General features: G+C 31.0%; 2 protein-coding genes across 2 annotated transcripts in view; both read right to left on the bottom strand.

Annotated features, from left to right (window-relative positions):
• Positions 1-16694, bottom strand: part of LOC129913078 (rho GTPase-activating protein gacZ) — a 73780-nt gene that overhangs the window by 35431 nt on the left and 21655 nt on the right. The gene's annotated exons all lie outside the window — the stretch shown is intronic.
• LOC129913079 (60S acidic ribosomal protein P2-like) lies at positions 4069-4662 on the bottom strand. The gene has a single exon (XM_055991499.1). The coding sequence runs from the start codon at positions 4573-4575 to the stop codon at positions 4234-4236; it is 342 nt and encodes a 113-aa protein (XP_055847474.1). The 5' UTR covers positions 4576-4662; the 3' UTR covers positions 4069-4233.

Raw genomic sequence — 16694 nt, 5'->3', positions numbered from 1 at the left:
GAGAATGAATCCTAAAGGTTTGAACCTTAAGAAAAAAAATATTCTAGAATATCAGGTAAGATCGGAAGGGGGTAAAACACCCATGGGCTCAATGACTAAAAAAATAAATAAAAAATAGATGATCGTTAAAGGAGTCAAAATTATGTTTAGTAGACATGAGAGCCCTCTGTTGGTTTTTTGAACTATCACAGTGTTATTGGCAGATTGCCAGTATAAAGAGTACAATTATTGGCAGTGACATAGATTGATGTCCCAAACCCAATGTACGTATTATTGGCACCCCCCTGCCACTAGGTACATACTTTATATGGAACGATATATTGGCAACCCTTTTTAAACAGCCCTTGCCAACTTATTTTAGTTTCCAAAAGGGCCCCAAATTCTTGTGTGCCCAAGGGCCCCAGTCTAGTTAAAGACGCCCCTGATAACAAGGGCACTTGGCCACATTAAATTCTTAGTTTCTTTCAGCGTCTTGGGGACTCAAAAAATCCAACTGCAGGATGACGAAACCTTAAGATCACAACAACTTTTTACAAATGGTTATTTGTGACTATTTTAATAGTCAATCGAAGTGTTCTCCAAATTAACTTTTAAATAGTGAATTAAAAAAAAAAATCAAAATATGTTAAAATTGAATATTTAATAGTTAATTTGGAGAATACTTCGTTTGACTGTTGAACTAGTCATAAATAACAATTTTGAACTATTTGAAATAGTTATTGTGATTTTAACTAGTTTTTCTATTAGTGTATCAACAAAAAATATATTACTTGCAAATTTGAAAAAAAAAAAAACTTTTTTGGTCAGATCAAATGAATTCGCGTTTTCCAAAATGGCTGATGCATTTCGTTCCACAAAATACTTATTTTTTAATCTTTTTTCTGTACCTACTACTGATAAAAAAAAACGATTGTTTCAGTTTTAATACCTCTCTTGGAACGTGTAACTCCCAAACAAATTTTTTGAGTTATTACAATTCTCTCGAAATTGGATATACGTAATACTAAAAGACAACGTCTTACAGTTTTCTTAACTACAACGAAACAAAAACTTTTATGACTAATAGAACTTTTATTTAAGCTTTGTCAACTGTATATATTTTGCATATATTTTTATATTTGTATTCACTTATCCTTAAATTTCGAAGTGCATTTGCATATACGTGTGACCATGGTACACACAGAATTTTATCTTTTCTTCAATCTGAAAATAAAAATTATCATCAAATCACACAAATTTTGTATGAGAATTGTTTTGGAGCATTTGTTTGTTTCTACATAAATTTAATATCAAAAACTTTGTTTTGAAAGTCCGAACACGAAATGAGAATATAACTAAGTTTTTAGTTGTGCATGTGTTCAGTGTTCTGCATTATCTGCTGCACTTCAAAGATATTTGTCTACCCATGAAAATTAATTTGAAAAACTTAAAATGACCTGAATTCAAGTAAAACTATCAGATAGAAGATAACAAAAAACAAAAAAAAATGCGGTCTTTTAGGTAATTTTATTTGCAAAACAATTTAAGTAGGTATACACGAAATTAAAGACTTTATTCTTAATTATTAATTCTATTAGCAATTCCATGAATTTTTGGTAGAACCTTGTGGTTTAGGCATATGGTTTTGTTCCCAACAAAGATTTTATTAATAAACAAACAGGAATACCTCGTGTTAAAACAAAACTTTAGAGATAAAGACAAGATAATTTAAGTTTAGAAGAGAAACTGCTTTTATTAAGACCACTGTCACCATAATTTTGAATGAAAAATTGGGAGAAAATGTACCTATAAAACAATATAAATTAATTAATCTGACCAAAGTTAAGAGGGATTAAAATTTGTCAAGCTTATTTATTGCTTTAGTTTCTTTTATGCAAAAATCGAACGGAAGGTATAAAAGAAACTTTAAACAATTTAACATTTCAAAATAGATAACTCCTTTTATGTTTAAGAAAACTTAGTATGATGACAAGTTCAAAACGACTTTTCCAAATACAACACAACATTTGCAGTTAATCTTCACTTTCAATAGAAAATTGATATTGCAATTGCGATTGTTGCAAAACTTACAATGCGTCATGATGATGATGATAAAAGAGGAAGTAATTTCCATTAGACAAGTAATTAGTTCAACATTGATTAGACATGTAATTTTAAAGACAAAGAGAAAGTCTATTGCAATGTTTAAAGATTGGTTTGTGTATAGTTTCGTAGATGAGTTATTTTCTGCACAAGAAATACACCACACACGTTCAAAGGAATGGGGTTTTTCTTTTGTAATTTGTACTGATGAGTGCTTAAGTTTTATTGAGTTGGAGGATTATTTTTATTTTTTTTTGTATTTTATTTTCCTCTTCAAATTGCGTAGTAACTTTATGAAGTTTTTTTATTTTTGATAGGAAATTGTCTGCAAGTAAGTAAGATATTTTGTTGTAGGTTTTAATGGTCCGGTTATGGTGTATTGATGTGGATAAATTAATAGTAATTTGTTGGAAATACATACACTTGTTAATGTTTGTTTACATTAAATTGTATTTATTTTATCATTATGATGTGTTCAACAATGTAGGATTGAATAGTTTGAAAATCGTCACTATTTATATCTATTTATTTTAAAATAATTGAAAATTATGGTGATAGGACTAGTTGGCCCTCCATTAAGTTTAGTTTTGATGTGGTGAGTTCTTCTTTGAAGCTTAGAGATATGTGATTGCAGAACTTATGTTCGCAGCTGAACGCATTGAAAATATTAGTGTCAAAGCTATACGGGTTCCGGGGGCTAAAAAAAGTTCTGGGTTCCGAGTTGGGACGTTATTGGAACATTGAGCAGGTCAAAAACATGCATTTTGGCTAGAATTTCACAAACTCATTCAATATATCCCAAAGGAACCTGATATCACATAACATGAAGAATAAGTGATGACCTTCGCGATTGTGTGCTCAGCTCCATTTTATTTTAAAAGCGGGTTGAAAAAACCCGGCTCAAAACAAAAAAAAAAAAAGTTGTGCGGGAAAAGTGTGCAGCGTTGGCGTGGGAGCATTATATACCGAGAGTAGTACATATTTTTGAATTGTGCATATTTATATTTGATTAAAATCAAAAATTTGTTAGATTTTATTGTATTTTATTATAAATTTGGTAAATAGAAAAAAAAGTACCTTTGTGGGTAAAATCGCGCAGTCCATTTGTGGGTAAGAACGCGCACTTCTCCCATATTAAACTTTTCTTTTTTCAACAGGACAGAAACATTTGAAACTTGAATTTTGAAAAACGAAAGCTGTTATTCATGAATTCCAAAAAAGAAAGGCCGTAATCTTCTAATTTAATTCGAAATATTTTTTTGTTTGTATTGTTTTATATAAATAAAGTTTAAGTTTTTGTATTTGAACTTAATTTATTTTTTCATTAACATTTTCATTCATTTTAGTGAAAACTTGAAAGTTTTGAAATAAAGTTTTGTTTAACTAAGTATAACATTAAGTTTTTAGACATTTAGTTGCCGTAAACTGTCAAGATTCCTATTAAAATTATGTGCGCGCTCTTACCCAAGATTTTGCGCGATCTTACCCTGACTTTGGGAAAAGAGTGCGCACTTCGACTTCATTTGGTTTTTGTTTTTAATCATATGAAATATTTAAACTAAAAAACTTTTTTTCTGTGTTTTCTTGTTCCCAAAGTATAGGTTTATCAAATCTAAAAAAAATTATGCTGATATCTCTTACAGAATCTGCACAATTTCGCCTTAAAGTGAAAAGTGCGCGCACTTACCCCAACTGACTCTACATATAAGAAAAAAAAAATGGTTCTTAAAGGGATTTGCATTTTCGGCAATTTATTTTTAGAAGGCGTTCGATACATAACTACGAGATTTGATATGGGTTGTTTTAGGACAACGAATCTACGTGCGGATATTTTTCGTCATATACGAGAAAATAAAAAGGAAAGTAAGATGGCTCAAAGAAATCACCGAAGAGCTCGAAATAACAGTTGATGGTGTGCCCCTGGGAAACGTTTTGAGTACTATTATATTCCTAAATACAGTTCTGGATTTTCTTCTTTTACGTGTAAAACTTTTTTTCTTGCTTTATTTCACAGAAATAGAAAATTTGTACAGAAGTAGTTTAAGGGTGGTTTTGTAACTACATTACGACCTGGGAGGGTTTTATGTTGGCGATCCCATGCCGATACCTCGTTTTTCCACGCAATTGTTGGTTGATATCGAGATAGAAGACTTATTCGAAAAGACCGAATCCCATATCGTCATCTTCGGATTCAGATTCTTCCTTCTTCTCTTCCTTTTCGGGCTTCTTGGCCTCAGCAGCGCCGGCGGCGGCAGCAGCTGGAGCAGCAGCGGCAGCAACAGCGCCACCACCAACTGGCATTGAGGAGAGCTTCTCGCGACCGTCCTTGATCAATTGCTCGATGCTCTTGCCGCTCAATTCCTTGACGACCTTGGTAAGGCGCTCGGAATCGACTTCAATACCAACAGAGCTGAGGATTTTCTCGATATCGGCATTTTTGGGGCTTTCTTGTCCTCCAAGGACAGCCAAAATGTATGCAGCCACGTAACGCATTATTTAAGTCCTTTGATATCGACATGAAACGTGAACGGCAATAAAAACACAACTTTCGTTTAAAGAAACTTAAGACGAAAAGAACGATGACAGCCAAGTGAAGGTAAGTTGACGGATTCGAAATTTGAGTAAAGTCTGAGCCAAATTTTGCATAGAAATTTTTTAGTCCAATATCTAAGATCTTTTTTAACGTTTTCTCTGCTAATTTTCACAGGACACCTCCAATCATATCTCAAAATGAAGAGCCTTTATTTACACGATTCCTATATGGGACGTTACCTATCAAAAAAAATACACACAAAATTCTTTTCTAAGCCACTTTCTAATATTTTGTGTTGTGTTGTGTTGTGTTGTGTTGTGTTGTGTTGTGTTGTGTTGTGTTGTGTTGTGTTGTGTTGTGTTGTGTTGTGTTGTGTTGTGTTGTGTTGTGTTGTGTTGTGTTGTGTTGTGTTGTGTTGTGTTGTGTTGTCTATAAATGCAGTAACAAATATAAATGGCATACTTTTTTCGTTAAAATAGCATGGTGAATCAAAATCGTACAAAATAATGAATAACAATACCTGCTTAGTAGTTTTATTCTATTTCTAGATTCATAATAAATAGCTTTAAAAATATTTCCTTTTCAAATTGAACTGCATCGCATTTGCCACTATTTTGTTACAATAAAACGGATTCCATTTGCTTTTGTTATCAGTTTTTTATTTTGTGTAACAAATCACAGTTAACTTATATTAGTTATGCTGTTTTCTCTGCTATAAATATTTTCATTTTTGTTTGTCTACTAAAAGACTATAATTTATGCAAGCGTGAAATTTGTCCTAAAATGAAGACATAAATATGCAAATTTAGACATAAAAATACATCAAATTTTGTTTATTGAATGGGAAGAAGATAATGTGTCAAATAAAATGTTAATTAAGACCATTATAAGTATTTTTAGTGTTATTGTTAGAAGAAAGAAAAATAATTTATTAAGTAAGTATGCGCCACAGTGACCTAGTTCACACCGACTACGACGCAACGGTTTATGGCGCTGTCATACCGGCCGGCAACAAAAGGCTGTCAAAAAAAAGTTTAATGGAAAAAGGTGACCTATACTCATACATTATCAAATGCAAATAAATGAAATGAATCCATTTAATTCTAGCTAAGCTTTTAATCATTGTTTTTTGCATGTATAAAAAAATAAAGAAGATTTGAAAAATTATTAAAAATTAAAACTACTTGAAGTTCTTGACGTGTTTAAATCGCATTTTCTTTATATTATTTTCTCGATGAAAATTCAAAAGAAATTTTGGCAACAAAATAAATGTCCTTCATTTAAAATTTGAACTCGTTAAAGTATAAAAATCTGATTAAACCACAAACCTCTAGTCATTCACCACTTAATGTTAGAAGTCTTTATTACCAGCCATTTCAAAATCAGAATTAATGAATTCAACATAAATTAAATGTGTACCTACAACGGCTTCATCTTTTGTCTGACATACAAAATTGCACCTCTGTCACCTATACCCTGGATTAGTTTTTTTTTTTCGTATTTTTCATACTTTAACTTCCAAATGTCACATTTATAGTCCAGTTGGTATAGTTCTATATTCATGGTTTTAAAATTGTCAAACTAATCAAACAAAAATCAATGATAAAGGAAATCAGCTTTAAGTCATGATAAGATGAATAAAGATATAAATTAATGCACCACCAATGGAAGGCGATAGGTGTACTTTATGTATAATTCAACTTTCAAAAAATCTTTTTGCTGGACACTGGTTCTTTTAAGAAGCATGCCTCTACTTTTAAGGCTTGTGATACAGTATCAGTACGGTGACCATCCGTCCCGGTTTACCCGGGACTGTCCCGTATTTCTATACAGCTTCTCCCGGGTTTTTATTTAAGAAACCCGGGACGTGTTGTAAGTGTCCCGAATTTTGTAATTTGTCCCGTGACTGTCCCGTTTTTGGACATTCTCTGATTTTTGTATTCAATATTTTAAATACTTTGTACGGAAAACAAACAGTGGCTGTAAATTAAAATTTTTCTAATTTTTCGGATAAAGCATTAAGGTCCATTTTCTTCACTCGGAGTTGAACAAAACTTGAGAATTTTTATATTAAAAATTCTCAAGTTATGTTCAACTCCGAGTGAAGAAAATGAACCTAAGGCTAGTACTCTGCTGAAGCAAAACAAAAATTTTTCTAAGTCTCTAAAGTCAAAAAACTTTTGCTGCAAGAAAAATTGATTGGACAGGTAAGAATTTTCTTACATAAGCTGCGAATTGTGCAACGAAAAGCAAAATTTTGTGCTGGTTTTGTATGAATGGTTTCGTTTCGCCTCTTGGCTAGGCTTTAGTTTTTTTTAAATGTTCGTCAATTATTTAGTTCCAGTTTCTGTTTGTCAGGTTGCTACACCACGTAAAATGGTTTCCAATAAAGAACAACATAATGAAAGAGTAAAGAACCCCAGATAAGTTTCAAAACTTTAAAGGACATGTTAAAAGATGTGTTAAAGATCATATAATTTCAAAATCATTTAAAATAAAATTAAAATATCAAAAAACAGCTCTCCCGATTTTGATTAAAAAAAAATATTTTTTTAGAAGTTATTAACCGACATTATTATAAAACCATTTTCTTGATTTCGTAAACGACTTAAATGATTTCAAGAAAAACGCTCCCATAAAAATCGTTTATTAAATCTTGATACCAAAATAGGGAAAAATTATGAAAACTCATTTAAAAAAATTTAATTTTTTTTTTGAAAGAGCAATATTTTCAAAACGATCCAACGAATTTTTCATCTGTCCCGGGTTTCCAGAAATATGGTCAACGTAAGTATCAGCTCAAATATTCTGGGCATCTTTTAAGAAAAACTTTCAAGTCTACTCTAAAAATTATAAAAAGCTAATTATATACCACTAAATGATCCAACATGGTCTATTGGCTTCATTTTTATGTCAGCAAAAAAAATTGTTTAACAAATGTTATGTTTCAAAATTTCAATGGTCACTGTGGCGTTAGGGTGTCCGTTATTTCCCAAAGTGATGTTTTCGGGGGAGACACCCCCCAGATCGAAAGTTTAGGGCCTAAATAAGGGAAATTAGCAAAAAAAAATTTTTTGGAGGTCATTAACCCGTGCCTCTAAGGTCATACTTTCCCCATACAAATTTGTATGGGAAATTTTTAACTCATACATAAAATTTTTTTTCTCTCAAGTTAAATCATCTATTTTTAAAATGTTTGTTAATTCTGGTTGGAAAATAGTTCCTTTAAAAGATTACATTCAAAATTTCCCGTTATAAATTTTTTTTATATTTTATTTCGGTTTTTGAAATTATTAGCTGTTTTCGTAGTTTTTGCTTTCACCTATCACATAATTTTAAATGCAGTTTTATTGGTTTTTAATTCTTTTCAAATATTGCATTCAAAAATTTGTGTATAAATCAAAAATTTTAATTTTTTTAAATTCCTATTTGAAATTTTTGCCGTTTTTATATTAAATAAATATTATTAAATACTTTACCCTTTCTTGTTTGCAACTTTTTTGATGTCATTTTTTAGGTGAATAATTTTTAAACAAAATTCAATAAAATTCAATAAAATAAACATATCTTTTGTAGTTCGAAAAAAAATAAATTTAAACGTATAAAAACGGCAAAAATTTCAAAAAAAAATTAAAAAAATTAAAATTTTTGATTTATACACAAATTTTTGAATGCAATATTTGAAAAGAATTAAAAACCAATAAAACTGCATTTAAAATTATGTGATAGGTGAAAGCAAAAACTACGAAAACAGCTAATAATTTCAAAAACCGAAATAAAATATAAAAAAAATTTATAACGGGAAATTTTGAATGTAATCTTTTAAAGGAACTATTTTCCAACCAGAATTAACAAACATTTTAAAAATAGATGATTTAACTTGAGAGAAAAAAAATTTTATGTATGAGTTAAAAATTTCCCATACAAATTTGTATGGGGAAAGTATGACCTTAGAGGCACGGGTTAATGACCTCCAAAAAAATTTTGTTTCCTAATTTCCCATTATTTAGGCCCTAAACTTTCGATCTGGGGGGTGTCACCCCCGAAAACATCACTTTCGGAAATAACGGACACCCTACTGTGGCGTATGCGCAACATTTTCTTCCAGTGAAAAAAACAAAATTAAACCAGTTGATCTTCAGTTTACAACTTTACCTTAAGAACTATTAACTGATGTATGCATAAGCAATGCCGGTTGCTAAAAGACAGTGATTTCCTCAAATCCATTGCTACCCTTGCTTTCTGCCTCTCACACTCACTCAAAAGTGAACCATATTTCGTATAAATATCGTATATGCGTTTCAATGAACACATTCAGTGTCATTCCCAACCGAACCGGCTTTGTTCGTTCCGTCTCTGACCCAGAAACCGTACATACTCTGTCGGCTTTCGCATTCACAAATCCCACAGTAGGCAAGGTAGGGTATAGGTAAGAATAACAACGAATATTGATTTTTACGAATTAATATCGTTTGCGCCAGGGTTATCGTTGTGAATATTAATCTTTTTTTTCGTTCACTGCAAAGCAACTTACTGAGTTGGAGTAGGTAGCACTCCTCCGAATAACGCAATTGAAGCTTAAAGGAATTGTGTTCTGAATGCACATGAACACCAATTGCATTATGGATAGGTAGCTATGGATAATGGCGGAGCTTAAAGCGGTACTGAGAACTGAGATGATTGAGTTATTATATCGCGGGATGTATATATGCTGCTCTTGGCAAGTCGGCCGGCATCCAATATGACGACGTTAAGACGGAATCTATATAGTATGGCCGTAACTACCTAGCTCACTGTTATCAACCTATTTCATTTGAATGCGGTTCGATAATAAGTTTTGCATCACTTCACACATATTCAGAGTTAGACTCAGGTAACGAGAGTATGATCGAACCGTAAACACGCAGCACGGTTATGATGTTTTTTTTTGTTATGAGTTGTTGCGGATGAATATGGATGTCGGCCGGCAGAGATAGAGTTGGCTGATGGCATAGTTGGTGAACAATTGTTGTTATTGTTTAAGAGAGTTAATGAAACCAGAACAGAAACGAACAAAAAAATAATATTAACATAGAACAACAAACAATTAAATAATTTATGGGTCACGCGGATTGCCGTAATAGAATGTGAATAAACTGAGCCACCTTGCATAATGCGTGATGTTATATTTGATTTTTATGAAATAAAAAAAATTAGATTCATGTAAAGTTGGTTCTGTTTCAAGACCTTTTATGATAGTGAACGTGTATATTTTATAGGGTTTTCTTTTTTTTTATTAAACAGGAAATTCATGTTCATTTAGTAATTTTGTCACGCAGTGTTTTAATTTGAAAAGCAAGTTGAAAAAGAAAACCTTTTTTGGAGCACAAAAAAAGGGAACTGCCAAAATTAATAATTGTTCCCTTATATTATGTCAGGAAGTCAGTATTAATTTATTATTCGTGGGTGGGTGGTAGTTCTATGAATATTTTGTGCTTCCTACCTAAATACAAAAAAGGTTTCATTGGGCAGGTTTTAAAACTAGAACGTAGCAGGGAAATTAAACGTGGTAGAATTTTCATCAAAACCAAAGCACACTACACTGAAAATAATAAATTTCGTAAAATTACGTAAATCGTTTCATACACTACATTTTCGTTGGCCCAACGAAAATATGTAATTTTTCGTAATATGAAAACCTTCATCAATTAATGAAAACGTTTCATACACTTTTTCTCCCTTTTTAGTGCCAAAAAATCCAATTCAATGAAAAGATTCATCAATTAACGAAAAATTTCATACTCATTTTAAAGAATAAAAATAAGATTTTTTTCCTTACTTTATCAAAGTTTTAATTAAGTAACGAAAAAATTCATTAACTTATGAAATTCAACATTAACTTACGAAAATCTTCATAAGCTTATGAAAATTCTTCATATACTAATGAAATATTACATTGGCTTATGAAAAAATACATCAGTTAACGAAAAAAATCGTTACGAAAAAAAAACGTAGACTTATGTGCATTTCTGTTTTAATGATTAAAAATTTAATCTTGCTTTATATAGTTCACATTAGGTTTTTGTTTAAAAATCTATGTAAGTTGAGCTGAAGCAGGTGTCTCAGGATAAGTCGGACTCATCAGTTGACTCAACCTTGTCGAAACACCAATTTTTGGTTTGGACTGTAAATTAATAATTTAACAAGTCAAATAAATAAATACTTTAATCTACTTAAAAAAAAAATAATTAATACAACGAAAAGTTTCGTTAGCTAACGAATATTTTTTCGTAATTTAATTAAAATATTCATAAAATTTACGAAAAAGTTCGTTAGCTAACGAAAGTTCTTTTATAAATTAATCAAAAAATACATTGACTAACGAAAAATATCACCGTGGTTAATTAAATTTTACGTTAATCGATGAAAAATTTCGTAAAGTGATGTAAAAATTCATTAACTCTCGATCAAAAACACTGGTCAACAAGGTTTTTGCCACAAGAACCAAAATATACTTTTCTAGTAGTTTTTGATGTGCTGAACTCGAATCTGAAGTCAGAAAATTGTTATTGGCCTCCGTTTTTGAAATATTACCGTTATAAAATGCTAAAAAACGTCATTTTGGCTGTTTTCGAGGTTCTGTTTTAATGTGGGGTAATTCATTACAAACAAATTTGTAAAGGTGATTATAAGAACAGATATTCTTCTTTCAAAAACTGTTTAAATCTTTCCGATATCTCTTTTAATGCCCGAGATATTTAGAATTTAAGTAGCGGTCTTTGAATCAGAAACAACACTGGCCAACCAAATCAAAATTTTTTTGCCACAAGAACCAAAATATACTTTTCTAGTAGTTTTCGGGGTGCTAAACTCGAATCCGCAATCAGAAAAATTCTGTTAGCCTTCGTTTTTGAAATATTACCGTTATAAAATACAAAAAAAAGTTTTTTTATAACGGTTATATTTCAAGAACGAAGGCTAATAGAATTTTTCTGATTGCGGATTCGAGTTAAGCACCCCGAAAACTACTAGAAAAGTATATTTTGGTTCTTGTGGCAAAAATTCTGTGACCAGTGACTTAAACTTTAGATTAAATTTAGTTTCTCTTTAGCTTTTTAACTGAAACTTAAGATATCTCGAGCAATAAAAGAGATATCGGAAAGATTTAAACAGTTTTTGAAAGAAGAATATCTGTTCTTATAATCACCTTTACAAATTTGTTTGTAATGAATTACCCCACATTAAAACAGAACCTCGAAAACAGCCAAAATGACGTTTTTTTAGCATTTTATAACGGTAATATTTCAAAAACGGAGGCCAATCAAATTTTTCTGACTTCAGATTCGGATTCAGCACCCCAAAAACTACTAGAAAAGTATATTTTGGTTCTTGTGGCAAAAAAAAAGTTAAATTTTGTTGACCAGTGAAATTTTTATGAAAAATTTCATTAAAATACTACAGTTTTCGTTGATTGATGAAGTTCTTCATTAACGTATGAAAGCCATTTCGTTGAGCCAATTAAATTTTTCATCGGCTGAAAATTAATTAAATTTTCGTTGGCTCAACGAATTTTTTCGTTGTATTTACGTAAGGATTTGGTTCAGTGTACAAATTAAATAAATCACAAAAAAGCATACTTATCCGAAAATAATATAGGAAGCCCATACTATTTTTTGGAAACGTTTCACAAATACTCACTAATTTGGCTTTAAAAATCATAATTTGTAAATAAGGAAATCTTAGGTATTTAAGGTTTTCATATCTTGATAAATAATTGTATTTTAAGATTCAATTAAATGTTTTATTGAACTTTTACAGTAGATGATTTATATTAAATTCAATATTAACCTCCATAACATCGACACACGGGTGCGAATTTGGTTTATACTTTTTCATGTCGCTACAACTTTTTTCGGTCTCAATATTTTATAGAGAATCATATTATATGAAATTGTAGAATTTTACGAGAAATTTGAGGAATTTGAATATTGTATTCACAATTCCAAAAAAAAATATTTTCACCCTTATAAATAGACTTTTTTGTTACCACTTTTTTGAAAAATGGTAATTTTTTTGTTTTTGTCCTGCCAAATTCACACCCGTGTGCCGTCAGAGGGTTGGCTTGTAATTAAATCTTTTACAAAAATCTCACTGAAAATACAGATTTTAATTATTTGTTTAGGAAAAAAATTCTATACTAAAATATTACACATACGCCACAGTGACCCTTAAGTTTAAACTTTAAAAATTGATACTTAATACTTTATTAATAAAAACAAATTAATTTTTACAAAAAAAAATGATGCCATAGTCAGAACTGGATCATATATAATGGGACCACATGGGAAGCAAAAGTTTTCAAACAAAAAAGCAGGAAGTCGAATTTAGAGCCTCCTCCTTCTTTTAAGTGTCATCGTGACGGTTTTTTGTATTTCTTTTTTAAAGACATTTGAGGAACTGCTTTCAAAATGTTTGAATCAGGGTTCGGGCTTTACTTCGATCGAAGTAGATTTACTTCGATTTTGGGCAAAAAATAATATCTATACTTCCCTACTTCTCTTTTTCAGGATCTACTTCTATTTCTTAATTGAAAAATATTTTTCAAGTAATAAATTTAGAGAAAGGGATTTAACTTCAATTTTAAATCTGGTCGAGGCATTGAGAAATAAAGCTCAACTGATATCTCAAAAGATGAATGGAGGCCACACAGAGAAAAATAGACCACATAAAATAGAACAAAAACAATAAGATTTCTCTATGGTTTTCATCCAAGAAGGGAACCTTATTAAAACAATCGGGTTTTCCTTATTGTTTTAAAATCTGCGGGTCATATTTTTTTCTGTGCAATTATTCTTCGAATTCATGATAGAAATAAAGTTTGTCAAAGTAATTTTGACTGATTTTGAAGAATTCCGGATCAAAAATTTGTTAGATTATGCTGAATTAACCGTTTTACCCTTAAGCACCGTTACATCTTTTGGAAAAGATCATAATAAAAAAGTAAAGAAAAATAATTTTGTTGAAAAATAATTTTTTTTGAATAAATTTTTGGAAATAAATGTTCTGAAAGTTTAATGTTGAAATCTACTTCCGAAATTTTGGATCTACTTCACTTTTTTTTCAAATTTGCTTCGAAATTTTGAAACTTAAGTCCGAACCCTGGTTTGAATATAAAAAAAGATAACGAAATGAACACTTGATTAACAAATTTTTGTTAATTTCATTTACATATTTCCCTTAAAACCTTAAATCTCACCAAAAAAAAACACACAACACACCTGCATTCTTTCAGAAATCTTTCAGAAACCTAATAAACCTCATCAACCTGCTTTATCTTACCATAAATCTTGAATAATTTAATTTTGTTGACATTTGGAAGTTATCTGACATTTAAACAAGATAAACCCATGTCAGTTCTTCTGCTTTAAAAATATTATCTTTTTGATGCTGTCTTGCTTCTTCTATCTTCAGATTACATTGTTCCTAATTTAAATTTCATGTGAGTACATTTAACAGTGTTTTTTTTTCACACTTTTTGGTTATATTCACAGTCTTCTATCTGCATCTTCTTTTTCTCAAAAAAAAAACAGCTTTGACTATTGTCATCTCCTAGCAAAAATTAATTCCCATGAGAGATGTGTACAAACTTTACACATGAGAAGTTTTTTTTTTTATCTCTGGTCCATAATTTGTACATTTTCGCATCGCAGATTTGACATGTTTTCCTCTGCGGAAAAGTCAAAGCCCGGTGGTGATTAATTCAACAGCCAACGACAAAAAACAACCGTTACATAAGTCATGTCAAACCGGAAGAACTCATGCGGCTATATTTACGCGTACACTGAAGTAAATTCACCTGAACGTCGTCGTAGTGTTGCCTCCCGCCACTTTGATGACAACAACACATAAGGGGGGAACAGTATTTTTTTTTTCCTTTTAATATCAAACACGTTGCACGACTTGGCTATATAGAGACTGTTATCACAACACAGTTAACCTGTTGGCCGTTGTTGTTGATTGGTGTGCATTTTCAGGTGCTCCATGCTAGCGCTGCTCTATTGCACAGTGACACAACTTAGTTTGGTAAAAAAAAAAAGTACCTACTACGCCGCCTGCCATCGTAACCGATCAGTGCGACAAGATGCGACCAAAGAGTGATTAGAGTGTCACTGGGGCTGCTTGTAGCGCAATTCATTTTTATTTTTTTCAAACTATCGTCGAGGAATCTAAACCTGTTGAAGTTGATAGTGGCTAATATGGCATCCATATGTGAAATTGTGAAGTCCTCGTGAAGAGGCACAACACCTGTGCCACGAGCACTCACTCACAAGTGTTATGCAAAAGGAAGGAACTCTTGAGTTTGAACGAGTAATGTGTCTGTGGGTCTACTTGTGCAGTAGCATAACTGGCTGGAGAATGGATTGCATGCAGTTCCGTATATGGAACACTCGTAGGCGATTAAATAATCTTGCAGTGTACTAGATAGAAACAGAAGTTTAATGACACTTTCGAAATGTCGTGACATTCGGAGGATATACAAACAAAGATTTAGAACAAAGATTTGAACTACCCGTTGTCCTGAAACTAGGTCAAACAGTGGCGGATTAAGAATACTAAATTGACAAGGTTAATGCTCCGGGCACTTCTTCAAAGAAACTTCAAAGAAACTTCAAAAATGGAATTGTGTCAACGCATTTTAAATGTTTTTAAAATGTTGAACATAGTCTAACAATGGCTTACTATTGAACTGCATTTATGACATAGAACTAATTATTCCGACTTTATTAGAAGACGCTATAAGCAGCAGATATGACTTTATAAGTAAAAGGGCGTTACAGTTATTCAACTCAAACATTAATCTAATCTTATTCTTATACAAGTTCATTAACCTCAATTATCAAGACGTTAAAAATAATATAGCTTCGTTTGATGACGCCGCAATGTCTCAATGTGTCATTAATGAGGAACCTTTTTTTTTTTAATTACATATACTTCATTAAATTACATATACTCACACTTCTTACGATAGATTAGGGAATTTCATTAAGGGCCAATTTTTCAATAGTCAGTTAAACAGTCAGTTAGTAGTTATTCCTAAGGATAGAGAAAAAATCATTTTTTCAACAGGCAGATATAGCTTATTCCTATGAATAAAACTATCTGCTTCTTTCAGAGACGAATAAAAATTATTCTAAGGAATAATATCAATAAAAATACTGTGTCAATTGTCAAAGCTGCTTTGAAATAATTTTGACAAAGAATACAGAGGAACACAAGAAAACAAAAACAATTATAAATAAAAAAGACGTTTAGTTTTGAATATTATTGAATTTGACAATTTTTTTTTTGTTATTCTGTAGAATAAATTATTTTTGATTGAAAAATTCAATGTTGTTATCCGATTGTTTATAAGCCTGATAAATTTATTCGTCGAACAGTTAACTGACTGTTTATTAGACGATGGAAAAATCGGCTCTAAATCGAAATTACTTATGTGGACTTAAAAGAAAATTAATTTAAAATTAATGACGACAAAATACTTTGGTATGCGCTAGATTGATTCAATTACGAACTTGATGTGAGATAGAATCTTAAGAATTGATAGGTAGGAATTTAGGTCAGGAAAATAAGATAAAATTTTGAAGATTAAATTGTTGGCGTTGCACTTCTTGTATTAATGTTTCTGTTAGAAGTTAGTTGTTAAAATTTAATAAAACAAGTTGTGTGAGAGTTATACCAATTATGTTAGATTTATATACTGCCGTGCTAAGCACAAAGGGCGTATGAGCAAAAAATCAAAAAATGGGTTTTTGGCATATTTGAAAATGTTAAGCAGCACTTTATTTTTGGGTGAAATAAGAAAATCGAATTTCCAACTTGAAATAGCCCAAAACCGCAAATGAAAAAGGGCACACATACATTTTCTATCATGATACTAAGCAAAAAGAGCGTATGAACCATTTACTAAGCAAAAAAGGCACATAAGCCAAAATTCTTTGCGTATGTGTCCTTTTTACTTGCGATATAGGTACTATATATCAAGTTATGCATTCGTACAAAAAAAAAAAGTTGAGATAACATTTTTCCATGACATTACGAT

The sequence above is a fragment of the Episyrphus balteatus genome, chromosome 3, assembly GCF_945859705.1.
Source record: "Episyrphus balteatus chromosome 3, idEpiBalt1.1, whole genome shotgun sequence".
NCBI lineage: Eukaryota > Metazoa > Arthropoda > Insecta > Diptera > Syrphidae > Episyrphus > Episyrphus balteatus.
The sequence above is the reverse complement of the archived record's forward strand: the minus strand, read 5'-3'. Positions and strand labels throughout refer to the sequence as shown.